The sequence below is a fragment of the Haemaphysalis longicornis genome, unplaced genomic scaffold, assembly GCF_048455015.1.
Source record: "Haemaphysalis longicornis isolate Haplotype H1 unplaced genomic scaffold, Haemaphysalis longicornis Haplotype H1 scaffold_8, whole genome shotgun sequence".
Classification (NCBI taxonomy): domain Eukaryota; kingdom Metazoa; phylum Arthropoda; class Arachnida; order Ixodida; family Ixodidae; genus Haemaphysalis; species Haemaphysalis longicornis.
This window is the reverse complement of record NW_027526445.1, coordinates 158,586,138-158,605,902: the sequence shown is the minus strand read 5'-3', so window position 1 is coordinate 158,605,902 and position 19,765 is coordinate 158,586,138. Positions and strand designations below refer to the sequence as shown.

General features: G+C 54.0%; 1 protein-coding gene across 2 annotated transcripts in view; it reads left to right on the top strand.

The window, feature by feature from the left end:
• Positions 1 to 10,854: 10,854 nt before the first annotated feature.
• The window catches only part of Klar (klarsicht), a 277,161-nt gene continuing 268,250 nt past the window's right edge, over positions 10,855 to 19,765 (top strand). Inside the window, exon 1 of one of the 2 annotated variants that reach the window (XM_077681680.1) lies at positions 10,855 to 11,245. In XM_077681680.1, the coding sequence (XP_077537806.1) occupies positions 11,111 to 11,245 (135 nt within the window). In that variant the 5' untranslated portion in view covers positions 10,855 to 11,110. The remainder of the gene's footprint in view (positions 11,246 to 19,765) is intronic. The other variant, XM_077681679.1, reaches the window with a different exon arrangement.

The following is a 19,765-nucleotide window of genomic DNA, read 5'->3' as shown; positions in this document are numbered from 1 at the left end:
GCGTCGCAAACGAAATTACCGCGGGGACTACGGCACCGACGTTTGCATGCGTCGCAGAGAGACGGAGGGCTAGGTGGGACAGCTTCCTCGTTGAGTGTGTGACCGCGTGGAATGGGGAAGGAATTTTATTTTTTGGTATACATATGTAGGTCTAGTAATCTTGCAATCAGTATTCGAGAATTTGTCACAGAGTTCGTTTATTCTCATTGTTTACACGTTCATTTGTTCTTGCTATGCGTATGCGTGTAGATAATCGTTGATTGAAACGCACCCACTACTCCTATTGGACCCACACCCCGCGTGGCCTATTCCATATACAAACCTTTGGCGGTGATAAAAACGTGCGTACCGCCGGCTAATGGGAAATCGGTGGTTTTGCTGAGCTTTGCAGGGGATTTGGGATATGCTTGTTTCAAGCAGGTGGGAGGTCGTGAAACTTGTGAAATGTAATTTTGGAAGCATGTAGAACTTGAGGTAAGGGTAAAGAGTGCGAGCAACTTCGTCGAAGACAACCGTCCATTCCTGCTACATTGAGATAAAAACGAAAATGTCGAGCGGCTTCGAGGAGTAGTGTCTGGTGCAGTATTGCAAAAGTGTAACATGGGTATTGTAATACGCGAACAAATCGATGCAATAAAAGCGGAGATTGCGGGGTTTTAACGTGCCCCGAATCTACACCGAGGCCATGAGGCTCGCCGTAGTGGATGGCTCCGGATTAATTTCAACCGCCTGGTGATCTTTAACGTGTGCCGAAATCTCGATACGCACAGGCGTTTTCGCTTTCCGCCTCCCATCAGAAAAGCGGTTGCCGCGGCCTCCAGGGGAGGCGAACCCGCGTCCTTGGGCGATACAAAGCGGGAAGAGGCTCCGAAGTTTCTTGAGAGTATTCCGTCTGCGTTCAACAGGCTGCCCCTCCCTGGACCCCTTCCTTTTTCCGCTTCCGAAATTGGCTGCTTCCACCAGCGGTGATTATGGTTTAGAGTAGTTTATAAACAGGCACTGAGGACCGCAGACCTTCACAGTGGGATATCGATCTACCGCAGACGCTTTCGACGAGGCGGTGGCGCGTAATGTAAAACGCTATCCCTGTTCACGCGTGCGCACTTTCACACGGTCTCTCTGAACCTCGAGCGCCGCTTGGAAACTGTTAGGCGTGGTGTCTACCGGGCGGCTGCTAAGAGCGATGGATGTGCGCGAAAATACGTATTCAAAACGCGGGCTGTTGAAGGGCGGCTGCGCGTGTGGTGTGCCTCGGCGGTTTCGTCGTGTTCGTCGTCGCCCCGTAAAAAGAGAGCGCGCTCGGCATTGCAGAAGTGCGGGACGAAGAGAAACGATCGCTTTGTCTTCGCCGCCCCGCAGCGTCCAGCGCGGTGCTTTGTCCGAGCGCCGCCGATCGGTTTAACAAAGGCGTTCCCGCGCCTCCCTTCTGTCGCGGAACAGAGCGCGTTTCGACGGGGGGCCTTTTTTTAGTATTTTTATAGTTGTTGTTTCTGGTTCGTATTTCGCTGGGGGCACGCCCCTGGCTACCCTGGGAACTGTCCGCGGACCGAGAGGGCCGGATTTGAACCCCTCCATCCAATAAGCTGGAACGCATATATACGATTTGGAACGAGGGGCTCGTCGAAATAGAGTGCAAAGCCAAATTCTAGCACGGCAGGTGTCGGCGACAGCCAAGAAAGAGCATTGCTCGGTGGCGTCGTTCTGTCAGGGTGTGAAGCCTCTCAATCGAGGTCGTAAGGAAAAGAATGGTCCGTGAGCAGCGAGTCGCGTTGCTGGGCAACTCCAATGATACTCGATGTGTGGCGCTGAAGCAGGCGGCGTTCAAAGCGCGTCGTCTGCTAAGCACATAACCCAGCTGCGCCCCGTCTCAGCGCTACCCACTCGCACTCACATTAGTTAAAGGACTTTCACTTACACGCGTGAGCGTGTGTCCCATAACCTTGAGGATCCGTGTGTCGTATGTGTATGAAGCTCGGCCATGAGAGTTGGCACAGCGCCGAAAGTGAGGCTGCAGCGGCCGGAGCTGTCGCGGTGGCATGAAGTACCTGATTGTGCTGTCTTGAAATGCGCCTAAAAAATTAATACAAAAAATATTGGGCAAACAACAGTGGACAGTTGAATGTACAATAAGATAATAATTCGATTCACAATGACGCCACAAACGCGACGAAGTACGCTCGCGCGAAATATGAATTTGCTTCGTGGAACCACTTTCTAACTCCTTGCAGTTGCTGATTGTAACTTCAGGTCTACATGGGGGCCTCCATGTTGATGGTTGCGACAAAAAGAAAGACGGGTAAAGGGGGGGGGGGGGGTGTCTAAGGCGCAGTACTGGTGACGGATGGAGAATCCCCTGTGTGGTTCAAGGTGAACCGCGGAGTGCTCCAACGTGCTGAATTCGTTCGGAGTCCGAACCTCGAGCGGAGATTTCCCTGCAGCGGACGTGCTAAGTGGGCGTGCTGCGTGCGGTGACCCCTCGAGCGACCCTGAGCTTTTCCGCCCCTTAGTGTACCCTCACTGCACCACGGGACCCCGATACGGGCTGTCGCACTTGCGTCACGCCGCGTGGCTGTTGTTTGCCACGCGGTGGTGGCAGATTGCCGCCGGTCGGTAGTTGACGACGTGGGCGCGCGCGCGCTTGCCTATCGCTTCTTCCGACCTTCACCCCTGCAGCCGAGCTGGTGGTGGAAGACGCTGGGGGACGCCGCTCGGGCGATATCCCGCTCGTGGGCGCCACCGTTGAACAAGACGACGCCCCCGCCGCCGCGTGAGGAGTGTGTCTTGCGGGCGCGTTCCGTGCCTCCGCCTGACTTCTTCTCTTCCCCTCCGCGTCCCCCGCTTATCACTCAGCTGGTCGAACGGGGACTGGTTTTGCGGAATGCCCGAGCGAGTGGCGTACGACGCTGACTCGGCGAGGTCGCTTCCACGTGCACTCTCTTGCTTCTCCGCTCCTCGCAGATAGCACTGCACTCGCCGTGGCTGGCCTCTTGACAAACGTCGTCCGCCGAGGAGTCTTCCGCGCTCATCTATCTGCATACGCGCGCTCGAGAGGGCACGTTCTCACGAGCGGAAACGGATCGTGAGAGAGAAAAGAAGAAAAAAAAAACAATGTAGAGAGGAGGAAAGAAATTTCCTGTTTCCGTGGGGGGGTAGGAATGGTACATTGTCGGTGCATTTGCGCATGCGCTAAGTAAGCTACGTGGCATTGCCAACCTGGTCGAAGATCTGCTCTCCGACTTGTGAAGTATGAGGATACGTTATCGGCGTCCACGCTTCCAACTACCGTCATTTTCTCGTACAGCGAATTCGTTCCGATTAACTCCTTCGGGGACCGATATATATCACGGCGGGTCCTGATATAGGCGTGACGGCATTCTGCGGGGCTATCGGGTCCGCACCGTTATTGCCCCGCCCGACTCCCAGTACCGGTGCTCGTTCTCACGCTGATTACCTTCGGGGGTTTTAGTGCGCGGACCTTCGGGTGCGTGGGCACACTGTGGCCGTCGTCTCAAATAACACCTCTGCGCTGTCCGTGTTTCCTCGTGGCTCGAGCGCTGTTGGGCAGCGTCAAGGGCGCAACGCGTCCCGTTAGGTGCGTCAGCCGAACACCCCGTCGTGTGTGCACTGCTCCGTCCGCATTATCGAGCTACAGTGTTGCGGTGAACGAGGCTGTTTGGTCGCACGGTGAGAGGAGAGTCCGTGTGCGCCCGCTTCCTTGAGTCCGCATAATAGCGGGTGCTGCTCGCGCTTCTCAGCAAGGACTCGCCGAAGGAGCGACGCTAAGTGACACACTAGCGGCGAATGGACGCGACGATGGCCCCTCTCCTGGCGCGCCGTGTGAAGGCGGTCTTCCTGTTGCGAGCAATATAGTTCACGGTGTATGCGCGCGACCGCCGATAAGGCGCTCCCTAGCCAGAAGAGCCGTTAGGAAGAAGGCCGCTTTGATCCGGGCCGTCAGCGCCGCTTTGGCGACGCCGCGTTATAACCGGTTATTACTACCAGCCACGCAGCGCGGGAACTACAAGTGTGTAAACGCGTAGCTAATATGCATGCGGCCCCCTTTGGCGATGCGCAGCCGCGGGGGACGCAAAGCCGCGCGCACTGCCATTTTCTTTTTGTTACTCTTTCTTTTCCCCTCCAAGACGTGCGATGCGCAACGTGTCGTCGACGTTCATTTCGTGTTTGCGGAGCGCGATTGTAAATAACATCGTATAAGGCACGACGACCCAGAAGTGGCGGGGAGTGTAAAAAACATAAATCCGGCGGCCCTTCTCGCGCGAGAGTCGTATCGAGTCACGAGTGTGCGTGAAATGCGGCCGTTACTTGTACACGTTGTGCACGTGTGCGAGTGAAAGCCACGAGGGCGTGCAGTTTGCCATTTCACGTGCTGCTATAGCGTGAAGCAGTTGATAGTTAGGCGCGTTCGTAAACGTTCGTGGTAAAAGGCAGTGCGACGTATAGCTACGAGCGAAGCGAGGAGGAACTGACCATGTACAATCACTGACTGGGACGAAGATTTCGGTTTCGGTTTCAGTAAAATCTTTGTTAGTCAGCGCTTGTATACTGACTATTTGTGCCCTCTTAGGTAAGTCGCACTGCCCATATGAACGTCTGTGATATGTCGGCGTCACGTGAATGGTACCTCAAACTTCTCCCCTCTCTAAATCCTTACAACATAGCCCGTAGTGCCACGCGTTTTTCCTCTTGCTCGTAACTTTACAGCAAAGCTATATACCACTACTCCGTTGGCTCCGTCGTGTACTGCTTCCGCCTACAGTAAACGTGCGGCAAAGCTAACTTTCTCGCGCATGCCCTGAAACTATCAATCTTCTGTAGGTATCCTTGAAAAAAAAAAAAAAAACTGGTTGATTCCTCTGTCATCGGATTCAGTAAAGCACGGAAGTGCAATGGGCAGCGAAATCTGCAGCTGAGCATGACTTGCGGATCGGCGGCTGCCTTGCGGGTGTGCTTAGCGAGCGACGTCCTGCTGGCGGGTCGCTTCGGTGAAGGTGTACTGGCGTCATTTCCGTGACGGATATGACGTTAGCGAAATCTTAGTGTATCCCGGCATAGAACACTTTCGTGTTAAAATATAAAACCCGAAAACGTACAACCCTAAGTATAACGTACTCTTTACTACTAAAGGTTGCTTCCCCGCAAGAAGACACTGTGTGCAGGGGTGTACCCTTTACAGGCCGCTTGCTTCGTTGTACTGGCGTCACTTCCGTGATGGATATGACGTCAGCATTAGCTTCGTGTATCCGGGAACAAAACGCTTTTGTGTTTAAAATCCTGCTGGAATCAACCACTAAGAGGACTCGTTACGGCGAGTTTCATTTATACTTCTCATGATTAGTTATAGTTCAGAGCGGAGTTGTAAACAATTCGGAATTCCCGTCTGCTGTCAACATATGTGATTCGGCTGTAGAAATAATGTTTTTTTCAGGAAATCGTTATGTTGAAATTGTGTATGTTGGACTGCTCGAATGACTACATAACCGTGAGAAGTTTTATCTCTGGGGGTGTCAGGAACAACGGTCAATGGAAGGTTTAATACGGATAACAAATTGCTGCTGCTTCCGAGCATTCCAGCAGCATCACAAAGCCGCCTAGAAACAACGGACAGCCAGCCCCACGTTTGCCTTCTAGAAAAAACTGTAGTCTTTCCCAATTTCATTATAGCCCGATTAACATAGAAGTGTATATGTGAAAAATCGCGAATCTGTTGAAGCAGTTTCCCAGCAGCCTAGATAGTAATTCAACACTTAGCTGCAGTGAGTCCGATGTCGAGGTTATGCATAGGCTAGCGTCGACATCGGCAGAAGATCAAAATACGTTTGCCAGCTTCACAGACTTATATACCTTTTACACGTGTTAAAGTGGAGTCCTAGACGACCACCGTTTGCCGCACGTGCGCCAGGAATGGCGCCAATGATCGCTCGGAATAGCGTCGGGGTGTCTCTTATCGCGTGCGTTATATGGTTGGCAACAAGCTTCTTGCGCCCGTATACAGTGGAGACTATCTACGTAAGTACCTGTATATAGCCAGTGTCCCTGGTCCTTCCTCGTGCGTGCGGAGCTAAATGACGCGCACTAAAACAGTTAACTGGAGCTCTTCTCGTACGCGATCTCGCCTTTTCTTTCAGCGACGGGGTAAAAAAAAGGAGGAGGAGGAGGAAGTAACTTTATTGTGTCCAGAGGAAAGGCCTAGTTATGGCCGGTGAGCTTCAGACGACGGCCAGGATGCCTTGGCTCCTAGCGGCGTCTTCTGCCCTCTGGACGGCCCAGCGCTGGATGACAGGGTCCTCGCTAAGCAGCACGGTCTCCCACTGCTCCTTGGTGTGGATAATAAATGTTCCCTCTGTATTGCTAAAGTCTTTTCTTTGTATAGCAGGGCATTCCCAAAGCATGTGTGCCAAACTTGCAAGCTGAGGGCAGTGCTTACATTTACCGTCACGAATTTCTGGGTGGAAGTGCCTGTAGAGGCCTGGGCTGGGATATGTATTGGTTTGAAGACGCCTCCATGCAACTTCTTGTTTTTTGGTCAGCGAGGGGTTGGCTGCAGGGTACTTGGGCCACTGACGCCCGCGTGATAGTCACGCTTGATTTAACCAAAAAAAAAAGGAGGAAAAAAAAACGTTGCCCCCGTTACAGCACTGTCGCTGGGATGTGGTTATACCGGTAGACATCGCCTTTCGGAACTGTTCGACCAGACAAATTCGTTGCTTCCTGCCGGGAAAGTCCCATCAAAGGCGCTTCCTACACAGTGGCATTGCGCATCGCCGCACTTGATTAGCGCTCGGTGTCCAGCGGATTATCTGTCCGACACGGTATACACTGCGGGACGCTGCGTGCGCCTTTCACCGGTGTCGTGTCGTCCCAGCAGGGCCGGCCTGTATAGCTCGTGCTGGTTGGCGTGCGACAGGAGAGATGCCGATAAGCATCGGTCCCGAGGAGAAGGCCTCGTTAGGCACATTTTGGGGACGCTCCGGTTTTGCATGCCGTCGTTTCTCGTTTACCGCTTAAGTGACGCGCGCACGGTGGCGGCGTGTCGCACCTCACTTTTCTTTCTCCCGAAGCGGCGAGCAGGGCTGCTGTGTGACCCTTTTTGAGACAAAGGAATCTAAAAGCGAACGCGCGCGTCTATACCGTCGCTGTTCGAATGGTGCCACTAGTTATGCGGGTTTCGTTAGGCGTTATAACCTGGCCACTTCTCTCGGGAAGTGGGGCGAAATGAAAAAATGAAGGATGGTTGTCGAGAAAGAGTGTTGTTGCTCGGACCTAGCCGAGGACACCCCTGGCACAATAAATAGCGATCGGGATCGGCTGTTCGCAGGGCGTTCGAAGCAGGGCTCGAATATAGCAGTAGATTACTTGATTTCGTTCGCAAGTCGCTCCGTTTGCTCGATCGATATGTCCTAAGACATATATGTTTGCTCAGCTACCGGCAAAAATATGGCCGCCGAAAAGGGCGTCGCTTCTTTATTATTAGTAGTATAAATCTATTCGCGGAAGTAAATGTGTAGGTTGGGTATGGGACTGGTCTTGAACGAGTTTTGAAGTACTTGTAAATGTATGTGTACTATTTAGTTTATGCGTAGTTTCCTAATTTAATCCCCAACTTATCCTCTTGCATCGGGAGGGACAGCTGACAGCTCGCACCTAGAAGGATCGGCTTAAGCTGATCTTCCGGGCGTAGCTTGCTGCACCCGTGGCCAGAACAGGTTGGTCTGGAGACGCCGCCCACGCGAGCAAGAGGCTCAGTCGTCTTCCGTTTGGCCCTTTGAATAAAAGTTCCCTCTTCCTCCTTCACTCTTAATAAAAAAAGAGGTCGTAAAAAGGTAGTAACGACCGTATTTACTAACTCCTTACGAACCGTACTACCCCGCGGTTTTGTACGTAGGCTCTGCCACTAACAACTACATGGTTAGGAAATTAACTGAGTGTAGGTAGTAGTAGTATGCACTAGATTAATGTCGTGCTTGTGACTAGGTCATGCATGGCCTGTTAGTAAACGCATGTAGCTCAGAAGAGTGTTATTATTATTATTAACTTATCGCTAGGACTTTACTAGGGGAGGTAGTGGTATACTTACTGCCTGCTTCAGTTAGTAACCCTGACTAGTACTAAATTTACTACCTCCAGTTACTAAGTACCTAGTGTATACTGGGACAAGTAACTTGTTAGTGGTCCATTAGTGAATGCCCCGACCTTTTTTTTTTTTTTTTTAAAGAGCGTTGTATTATCACCTCAGTTGAATCAGTGCTCAATGATGCAGAGCTCAGTGGCGCACCTTGGGAGTTGCTCGGCGACACGTTTTTCTAAAAGACGAAAAGCCGACTAAGTTCAGTACATTTACGGCAAGAAGCATAGGACTTCACTGCGCCAGCGTCCACTTACATGCCCTTCCATGCTTCCCTATACAGTAGGTACAATGCGGACATAACGTTATGTATACCTGTGTAAGGCTTGCTCCAGTGAAAAAAAAAAAAAAAAAAAAGCTTTCTTTGCGTGCTTACGTCACAGTCGCTCACCACTTTTTCACCGCAAACCTGGCCAATGCGTATTGACTACATGGAAGAAGTATTGGTTGTAAGGAGAAGCAGCTTAGCATAGTTTTGAAGAGTCACGGCGCTGAATGAGTTTATGCTTCCAATGTATGCCTTTTTGAGGAGAGAGGTTTCATCTTCGAATAGACGTGTGGGCGTTTTCAGTGCTCAGCATTACAATTGGCTCATTGCGCAAAAACCTTGCCGTCATCACGAACCCATAACAGGCAATCGAAAACGTAAATTCCTATTGGCTGCAACGCGTCACGTGGTTCTTTTCATCGCTGCCTCGCAGGCGAGTCACTATAGATGACGCCAGCTGGCCCGAGGCGCGTTGTTTGAACCTGGGGTATGGCAGCGTGGCGCTGTGCGCGTGGTTTTGGCTCGGACTGGCAAGTGGTTCTCTGGAACATCTCTCGACGTGACGTGGCTTAAATAGAACTTTCATGAGGACTCTGCAAATATTAGTAAGCTGAGAGATCGCAATACGGCTAGTTTGTACACCCTTGCGTTGTTAAACAGCAGCACTACAATAGGAAACGTAGCGCGGCAGCATTAAACTCGGCAACATTTCGATGCAACACAACTCGGCGACATGACTCAATGACCAGATATATGCCTTCGCATTTACGCATAAGAATTGTTTTGGGGCGCCCATTATTTGCCAAAGCACGTCCAGTGTTTGCTCTTTGCGTAGGTCTAGCCTGCATTACACATTTTACGACATACAAGACGCCTGGTAGAAGTATATATTTATCCGCCATTCGATCGCCCAAACTCTTCTTTAAAAAACGTCTACAGCAAACGCTGTTGCTCAAACACCGTATTCTGTCTGGTCATTTTCACACAGCTAATTGCAAATACGGAGCTGCAAGATTGTGCGTCAGAAACGTAACAAAATGGAACGCAGCAGGGAGCATTTGTAAAGCTGTATTTCGCTGCAAATTGTCCTCGTAGATGCTTCCGGCATACGTTGGCCGGTCCTTTTTTTGTTTGTTTTCCTACCGTGACAAGCGGAGTCATTCCGTCCCGCGTCCGCACGCACGTTCGTTTCCCCCGCCTCGTCCCGTTGTATTATCTGTGTAAGCGGTCATTATCTCTCCCAGCTTTCCGTCCTGCTGAAATTGCAGCCTGAAGGCGCGCTGATAAAGCGCGCCCTGCGAAACATTTTATCGCCCTTGAAGCGGAAGGACATTCTCCTCGGCTTTCCTCCGATCGTCTCGTTTCCCACACTGCGTCTTCTCCTATCTCGCTCCGTCCGTCTGCCGTGGATGGAGCAGGCGGAGGACGGTGCGATCAGCCGGCAACGTCCGTCCGTCCAGATAGTGCGAGGAAGCCGCGGAAAGCGGCAGAGGAATCTCACGGCGCGCGCGCGATCGGTTCCTTACGAAACGGACCGCGTGCCCTCCTCGCACGCGCTCCCTCGCAAGAACGGGGAGGAGACCCAGACGTGTTCGTGCGCCACACACGCAGGTGGAGTAGTACCAGACGGGTCCCCTCGGCCCCTTTCGAACGGGCCACGTGCTGCTGTTAGCCACTCGGCCCGCTTTTCGCGCACAACACGGCGCGCCAAGTTGCGCTGCGGTCCTTGTCGCGAGTAGTGGCGCGAAACTCGTGCGAGTGAGTGTGTGCGTGCGTGCCCCGTCCGCCGGATGACGGACGGAATCTGATGCCTCCTCCGCGAGGGATGTCGTCGTGAGAAAGTGTCGGCCCCCCCCTTCTCCGTCCGCTCGGTGCCGTGAGGATCGTGTGTGTCGCGCGGTGTTCGTTCGCCGTTTGTGCGCGAGCGAATGTAGCCGTTCGCGCGTGCGCACTCCGGGCTTGTCGGGGAGAGTCGCGTGCTTGCGAGGGCGGGCTGACAACCCGAGGGAAACGTGTTTGATGTGTCGCCGTGTCTTCGTGTTTTTCTCCTTTGTTTTTGGTTCTTTTCGAATCTGCGACACCTCGCCCTTCTTCTCCGCCAGCGTCGATTGACCCCGCTGGGAGTGCCCGAGTCACCCGTTGCTGGGATAATACGCGTTCCGGATGAACCGAAGATTGCGTCGCCTGCTTATCGCGGTTGCGAAACCGGCCGTCTCCTCATCAGCCTCACGGGGATGCGGGCTGCGCCCCCGAGCAAGCTGCGTCTAATCTCTCTATCGAAAGACGAAACAAGATGGCAAGTGTGAAATTTGCGGCGAGTCTATTCGAAGGCGGCCCGGCCTGTCGTCGACGTTCTTGAGACAAATAAGAAGTTCTACATATTATTTTTTCGTGAGGCACCTGAAGGTGTCCGTAGGTCGAAGACGCGCAGAGGTATCGTCTGCAGTATTCCTTTCAAGTCAAAGTGGCCGCGTCGTGCGTTTGTATTCGGACAAAAGTATTCGGAACGCTGCTCCGAATTGCCGGAAGAATCGTTCCAGCAGCATCTGGCAACCGCTACGGATGGGCCTCTCCGCTGCATCCCGGGAGAAGCAGTACGTGGGATACGTGACGGTGTTGTGTGAATTGGTGTGCGCGGGATAGAAAGTGAGCGACCGCGGCGAGCGACCCGGGTCCTCCGTACGCACCCCCGTGTTCACATGGTTCGTTGGTCGAGCCGCCGCTCTTTCGAGGGCGGCCCGTCGCCGCCATCGCCGGGTTCGAGCCACGGAAGCGGAAGTAGCGACCGTGGTTCCAGTGGTTCATCCGCCTCGCCGCGCGGAGTGGCCAGAAGCGTAAGTTCTCCCTCTTTCGCGTCTGCAGAGGGGTTTTTGAGCTCTTGGTTCAGACGGGGCACAGCCAAGGGTGTAGTCGTCCAAAAGTGGCGCTAATAGACTTCGGGCAGTAAATTGTCTCGAGCAGAAAAGTGCTGTCTTACTCCAGGACCCCACGTGACGACTTAGCAGGCCCTGTACTACAAGACCAGTATTGCTGGACGTCCGAGACATGCCTAAGCCTCTGTCATTGGTTTCGACGGTCTCTTACGGCGAAAAAAGAAGTGCGAATGGAAAGAAAATGTGAGCGTCGATATTTGGGCATAGGGTGGTCCAGCGGAGCTGACGATCGTTGATGATCACAAACACTTTCCTCTGTGTCACCAAATGTGCTGTGGAGCGGGGTTTGAAGGGCAGTTACTTAATTCGTTCTTTTCCGGCTGCATCGACGACAACTGGGGCGGAGCGTTCTGATCGAGGGGCCGTTGTATGGGCAATGGAGACGAGATACAACCTCGCTCGTTTTGGGGGAACTAGCCTTTGGCAATTTACTCAGCGCTCATCTAGCCACGAAAGGTGCTTTTTAATCGAAAAAAAAAAAAACGCTGGAAATGTTAAAGTCAAATTTCGCGCTACACGACGTCAGCAGGGACGTAATGGCGGCAGTATTGACAAAATAGAAGGAAGGAAGCGCTACAAACAGTTATCGGTGTGTTCACTGGGCGTTATAATTCAAGTGATGTGATCAAAGGGAACTGGAACACTCTTAAAAAAAAGGTCGGGGCATTCACTAATGGAACACTAACAAGTTACTTGCCCCAGTATACACTAGGTATTTAGTAACTGGAAGTAGCAAATTTAGTACTAGTCAGGGTTACTAACTGAAGCAGGCAGTAAGTATACCACCACCTCCCCTAGTAAAGTCCTAGCGACAACACTGTTCTGGGCTACATGCGTTTACTAACTGGTCATGCATAACCTAGTCACAAGCACGACCTTAATCTAGTGCATACTACTTCCTAAACAGTTAATTTCCTAACCACGCAGTTGTTAGTGGCAGAGCTTACGTACAAAACCGCGGGGTAGTACGGTTCGTAAGGAGTTGGTAAATACGGCCGTTACTACCTTTTCACGACCAAGAGTGAAGGTCCACGTATACAGTCGCCCAGTCATGTGTTTTGGCGGCCACCCATCGCACAAACAAGGCTCTGCGACGCCGTAGTCAAACAAATACATAAATGGAGACCTCGCCAAAAGGGGAAGCCGAGTCGCCACTGCTTCATATCTTTTCTGGATTGTTTGTTTGATGCCTGGGATAAAACTGGTATCATGCTATCGGGACAAAGCAGTTCGTTTAATCAGCGAGACGTAGTCTCAACGAGACGTAGTCTGTATGTCCCCTTTAACACGTCTGCTGTGAAAGCCACCGCTCCGATTCCTCGCGTGCGCGTACCGATCTGTTGTTGGCTGAAGCCTCCGGCTTGCCTGCAGAACGGCTGAGGCTGTTTGGACCTTGGCCTTTGTATGCCTACACCGGAGGCGGGTGCGGTTAGCTCGGGACGACCCGCGTTACGATACCGTTTTCTGGGTCTCGGTTCTTTTTGCCACAGCGGATGCTTTTTGTCGGCGCCTCGTCAGTCGATCACCCGGTCAGGATCGCCGCCGCCTTGGGTTGCCGTGCGGTGACCCGTTTCAGCGGGTCGATGGGGCAACAAAGGGTTCCGCAGATTCCGGGTCGTCTGGAACCATACTCTTCGACCACTGTGTCGGACACGTAACGGCGAGCTCTGTGTGTTTGTAAAGACCGCGGGCCTGGGATAGGGGAGAAGTCGTTTGTTTGGTAATCTCTCCCCGCTTCTTCCACGCGCCGGCTTTACAAAGCACGCGCTGTGTGAATGCACACACACACACACACACGCTGTTCTTCGAGTTCGGAGAGGCGTGACTCGAGGTGTGCGCTACATTTGCGCGGAAAGGTCAGATCCGTCTCGGTGTAATGCACATATATATCAGCTCGGGGAGGAATATCGGGGGGGCATCTCGAGCATCACATTATTTGCGGCGCGTTGTGTACGCCCATATTGCCGATAGCTTGCCCGATTTGTCGATGTTTCGTTTCCATTCTCACTTCTTTGGAGTCCCAGGTCGGTAGGGAATGAAACGCTGCCAAAGTGGCACTGCTAAGGTGTGAGTGTACGAGCGAGTGGGAGGAGGGGGGGGGGGGGGGGGGAGTATAGGCGTGGACAGGTCAATTTCCTGGCTTAATTAGGTGTAAGAAATGCCCCCAGCGCACTTTAATTTGCATTCTTAAAGCGTTAAGTGATAGGCGGGAACCACAAGCGCGCACGGTGGCTCTTCGTCGTATACGTATCGTGTACGAAGAACATAAAACCCGCACGCGCAGAGTTTTCCGTCCGGCTTTCGTGCCTTCATGCCGTGTGTTTTATATATACATACTGCGGCATTTCCACACCCTGCTCTGCAAAGGGAAGGGGTTACAGGGTTACATTCTTGGTCGTAAAGCAGGTGAAATAATTTACGCCCTGCGTTCCTCGAACCGAAACTCCGTTCAAGCCGCTCTTCGCCGGCACGGAACAGCAGAGGTCGGAAGCTCAGCCTCCCGCACGTCCCTTTTTTCTCACGCGTGCGCGCCCTTTTTCTTTTATTCTTCTTGTAGTCCTCTGCCGCCGACAGCAGCAGCAGCCGTAAACGGCGTCGCGTGTTCCGTGCCCGAGAACATTGGAACGCACCGCGCGCTGCGGCGTTGAGTAACGAGCCCGCGATGGTAATGAAGTCGCGCTGCAGCGTGTGGTTGCAGCAGCGGTCCGTGTTGCGGCGCCGTGGTCGGTCATCGCGTGAGGAGACCCGTCTCGTCGCGCACTTAATTCTTTTCCCTTAGCGCCGGGCGAGGTTGACCGAGGGTGCGCGGGCACCGTTTCCGTTGCTTCTTCTTCTTGTTAGTCTTCAACGGGGCTAAATCGAATCGCGCAGTGTATGCGCTCCTTCTTCAGGAAGTGGGCCGCTGCCGTCGAAGGGGGCGGCGCCGATGCGCCGTTATTAATCGCACGCTGGCCGTCCGGTTTTTTTTTTTTTGCACGAGTTCCCGCCGCCTTATCTAAGTTTCGCGTCACTAATTCCGTGCACTAATCATTTTGCGCCGAGGAGGCGGTTATGGACGAGTTGCCGTCGGCAGGTGGACGTTTTGTCGACGCCCTTTTACAGCGAAGCTTTCTGTGGCCGAGATCCAGCAGATAGCGAGTTTTTCGGAGACATGCAGAGCGTAGAACAACAATTTGCAGCGTATAGAAAAAAAAATAATCAAGAAATAAGGTCCTGGCGTGTCAACATTTTCATACGAGGCGTCGTATATAGCCCCTGAAAAGATGTCTTCCTAGCAATGCGTGTGATTTCAGAGGTGAAGCTAGCTTTAAATAGGTCGGTCTAAGCTCGAAGCTGGCTTTCCCACATGGTGTGTCGCACAGTGAAGCGTGACCATCTACGGAGGGAGTAAGGTTGAATCCCCAGCGTCCCCCCTCGCTCCCATATACCCCCCCGACATTACACGGTGCCGCGCGCTCTTCGGCGGTCATCTATAGCTGTGCGGCGCTCTAGAGCCGTCATTGTCTGTACCCACCAATCTGGAGTGTCTTTAGTCTGTGGCGTAGAGATCGCACCGCTGTCCTTATATTTCAACATAGCAAATACCATATAGCTAAACCCCTTTATAGCAAGTCCCATATCAACATAGCAAATACCATATAGCTAAACCCCTTTATAGCAAGTCCCAGCAGAACGTGAGCCTTGCTGGACTTCCCTCTTCGCAGAGTGTGAAGAGCTGATTTTTTTTTTTTTTCAATAATCCGTGCATGTATCCATGGCTCCTGGCAATAAAGTTTCGACAAATCGACGGTGCATTATTGTGTCGGGTGCACACGACACGGGTGAATTGCGATAACACGTGTGGCGTAAACCAATCGCGGGAGAGCCCGCGACTCGTGCGGCCTGATGATCCCGCGGCGTTTCCTGATTGGCGCATTCGACTTCCGCTTTCTCCTCCTTCTGTCCCGCGGTCTCTTGACCAGACAAATTAAAGCACCGCACGCGTCCAACAATTCCGGGGCACGCGGGTTCATCCTGCGGGAGACCTCGAATCTCCAGCGGCGAATGTGCGGCCCTCAGCACGGGTGCAATTTTGTACCTATAAGGTGTGACGTGACGTTTATGCCGTGTGGCATTCTCTTCCCAAAAGAAAAATTCATTTGTGTTTGTGTCCGTCCGTCCGTCTTTTCGGAACATCGTGCACATGTTCCAAAAGTAACACACACCACCAAAGGCATCGTTGATCAACTCCAATCCAATCCAATCCAGTAGTGTCCAAACAAGTTGCATGCTCATCCCCTTTGCAACCGCGGCGTCCACAGCAACGCGCATACGTCACCTTGCAACGACTTTGTACAGCAGCACCGCGCCCGTATTAGGCGGCGGGATTTCAAATTGCGCGTTCACCCACAGCGTGCAATGCGTGAAATGCGACTTGACGTCCGCAGCAACGCGCGATACGCAGCGATCACCTCCAACTCTAGATTCAGAAAACATTCCGCTTCCATTAACCAGCGGATATCGCGCTCGCGAGAGGATGGAGAGGTCCATGGTTCGATAGCGCCCGGGAGAAGGATATTTTTTAATGACCATAGCTCCTGTTGGGCTACTGTTACGTTCGGGCTCCTCATTTAATTAAGGAAAGCCGCCGGTGGCTCATGTTCGGCGTCGCGTACGCTGGTTGCGGCTATTCCGTGTCCCTTTCATGTAGCCGCACGGACGCCAAGTTCGGAGCCGCGGAGAGCTGTTGTTCCCGTCCTTTTGTGTGTCAAAGGATGGGGGCGATTAGCCTGAGTACCTCTGTCGCGTCGAAGGTGGCAGGGTCATTCGGCATAACAAGCTGACGGGAGGCCAGGTGATCGTATCTCTTAGTGTTGAAAGCGCGCGCGGTGTAAGTTTGGAAAATCTTCGACTCCGGCGGCGGGCGCTCTTCGTCGACGGGTCGTTCGCCTCGACGATGGTCGCCTCGGCTGGCAGCGTCTCTCCCCGTGGTCTGTTCAGGTGGCCGGCGGCGCCCCTTTAGTCTGGGAGGGAATTAGCAACCCTCATTGTCCAGCGCGTCGCGGGACAATGGGGGCGTCGCGGGAGGCGCCGCGCGGAGGGAGGTCAGCCGCGCGAGGACCGCTCTGGGTCCTCGGCTTGGCTGTTGTTTGTGCAGATGCCGCCCGCTGAACGTAATGGAGGGTTCACTTTAGGCCGCAGATGTCCTGTATTTCCGGCCGGGTGTAACAGCGTGCGTAGGAAACGCACTTTGGGTGCATAAGAGAGAGAGTTGGATCACGTGACCGCAGGTGGGGACACATGTGTGATTGGCTGGTTCCTGTGGCCAATCAATGGGTTTCTATTAATTGCTTAAAGGGTTTTTCTCTCTTTCTTGTACGCCCCCTTTTTGGAGGCGGGGTTTTCGTTATCAAAACCGGAGTGTTGGGTTTTCTCGGGGGGTCGGTCGAGAGGGGATCTAGTTCAGGATAGATCTCGGCCGAACAGGCTGCTGCTGTCAGAGTGACAATGTAGCCGTCACTCTGACGTGATGTAAACTTGGAGTCATGTAAATAATGTAAATAAACCTAATATCCAGCAAGGAAGGCAGTCCTCATCCCTCACCCGCTCCAAGCATCGGTCGTCGGTCATCGGAGCGAGTCGAGATCGTCCTCTCGGCTCGCGCTTCAAAAGAACATCACTATTTCGTCTCCATCAGTTCGCCAAGAAGATGGGGAGGCGAAATCTAACTGGCGCAGTCGGCAGGATGACCACGACCATGGGCTGGAGCTGGTGGGGCATTCCGGAGAGACTCCTTCAACGCAAGGTTCGGCTCCGACTAACGACGAGCCAGACTCCAAGCATCGACGGGGCGACACCTCAGCGGGAGGCCTCGTGAGTTCCGGCTCAGTGCGGCAGCAGCCGCGATTAAACGGCAACGGGGCGACACCTCAGTGGGAGGCCTCGCGGGCTCCGGCCCAGGGCGGCGTAAGCCGCGGTTCAACGGGGCGACACCTCAGCGGGAGGCCTCGTGGGCTCCGGCCCAGGGCGGCGTAAGCCGCGGTTCAACAGGGCGACACCTCAGTGGGAGGCCTCGCGGGCTCCGGCCCAGGGCGGCGTAAGCCGCGGTTCAACGGGGCGACACCTCAGCGGGAGGCCTCGTGGGCTTCGGCCCAGGGCGGCGTAAGCCGCGGTTCAACAGGGCGACACCTCAGTGGGAGGCCTCGCGGGCTCCGGCCCAGGGCGGCGTAAGCCGCGGTTCAACGGGGCGATACCTCAGCGGGAGGCCTCGTGGGCTCCGGCCCAGGGCGGCGTAAGCCGCGGTTCAACAGGGCGACACCTCAGTGGGAGGCCTCGCGGGCTCCGGCCCAGGGCGGCGTAAGCCGCGGTTCAACGGGGCGACACCTCAGCGGGAGGCCTCGTGGGCTCCGGCCCAGGGCGGCGTAAGCCGCGGTTCAACAGGGCGACACCTCAGTGGGAGGCCTCGCGGGCTCCGGCCCAGGGCGGCGTAAGCCGCGGTTCAACGGGGCGACACCTCAGCGGGAGGCCTCGTGGGCTTCGGCCCAGGGCGGCGAAAGCCGCGGTTCAACGGGGCGACACCTCAGCGGGAGGCCTCGTGGGCTCTGGCCCAGGGCGGCGTAAGCCGCGGTTCAACGGGGTGACACCTCAGCGGGAGGCCTCGTGGGCTCTGGCCCAGGGAGCACGGCCCCATCCCAGCGGCGAGAGCGGCGCATCGGGTCCACGAGCTGCTGCACCAGCGACACTGCGACCCGGCCGAACCCGGAGCGGGCACAGGTGGGCCCTGATTTGTTTTCTCCGGGTTCACCATGGCCACTATGCTAACGGGATGTCGCGGCACCGACCGGAAGGTTAGTGCCATTGTGCTCGAGATTGAAGAGTTGAGAGCGGAGTTAGCTCTCAGGAATGCGCAGCACGCTTTCGAAAAAGCAAGGCTGGCAGGTAGCAGGGGCGCGGGTAGCTGGTCCGAATGGACAGCTGAAGAGCTTAGCGCTCAGTTAGCCCAAGGGAGAGCGGAGATCGCTTATGAGAAAGCGAAGCTCCGCAGGATCGGTAATCTCGAAGAGGACACCAATGTCTTCACAGTGTTCGTTCCATCATGGGCGTTTCGAACGCCACAGGATAAGGAGAGTAGCTCCGCCCCATGCGCCGACATAGACCCCGCGGCCGACCGCGAGGAGCCCCTCGTGGATGAGCTAATTCCGAGATCGAGCGAAGCTGTCGAAGGCATGGTCATCTCGGAGGAGGCAGAGGTAGCACAGCCGTCATGTGAGGGCAGCGGAACGGCGGGCCTAATTGTTGAGCCTGCGTGCGCGAAGCAGGAATGTGCAGGCGGCCCGCGGCGTCTTGCGCGTAGGTCGATTCCGACGGGCGCGAGAACGCGGGACGCGGGGGCAGGTGGGGCGGCGCAGGTGCGACATCGTCGTACGCGCTACCGCCAAGTAGGGTGTTCCTTTTCTCCAGGGAGCAGAGGACACCGCGAGCCAAACCAGGGTTCGTGTAGAATCAGCTGGTGGCGCACGAAACGGAATCAGTTTCCGTGCGACGGTCGGTGTGTGCCGCCGTGGAAGGGGGGTTGCGCTGAATAGTGTGCAGTGCTGGACAGAACGGGTCAGTGTTGTTTTGCGCACATTTCGTTGTTAGCGTGTTTTTCTCTGGGTGCGTATGAATCACTCAGATGAGAATTATTGTTAGTTTTGCCTGTACTGTTGTTCTCCCCTTGTAGTTAGATTTCTTTTTTTGTGTGTGCATGTTTTGCTTGCGTTCAGCTGTCGTAAGGCGTGTAATTTGCGAGTAGCGCAGTTTGGCGGTTTTAACGCTGTCTTCTTGTGAAGTAGAGCCGCGGTTACAGCACGGTAGGGAGTTTACCTTTGGGTACAATGGCGAGTGCCTTCCTTTATTTGTGCCGTTGGCATGTGGTCATGGTGGGCCATGGAATGTGCAGGTAGGGCCCACTTGTGGCGCTTGTGTGCGAACTAGTGTCTGAAGTACCGGAAGGTGAACTTTCAGTACATCGCATGTGGACAGCGAGTGAACCGCAACCGGGACGAACAATCTGTGTCGCATTCCGAAAGAACCGGCGTCCGCGAGTGCGTGAAGAAACGCTGAACTTTCTTTAAACGTTTTGTTATTGGTACAGGAGTAGCCTCGTTTGGTACGTTTGGGTTTTGTTCGGGTGTTGTTTTTGTTTTTTTTCATTAGAGAGCAAGTATGTTCCTACATACGCTGAATGGTTAAGGCTGGATGGTGTCATTCATCCAGTTGTCAAGTTGTAACATTTATACCCTTCGTGGGGTTGGTTGCCTTTAATGGTAGAGGGTGCCACAAGTTTGTTCTCACGGGCCCTGTAGTTGAGTGCCTTCGTTTATTGTTTGATGTTGCGCAAGCCATGGCTAGGCAAAGGCACTGAGTATGCCGTGTTGTATCCGTTTTTGGTGCAGTTGG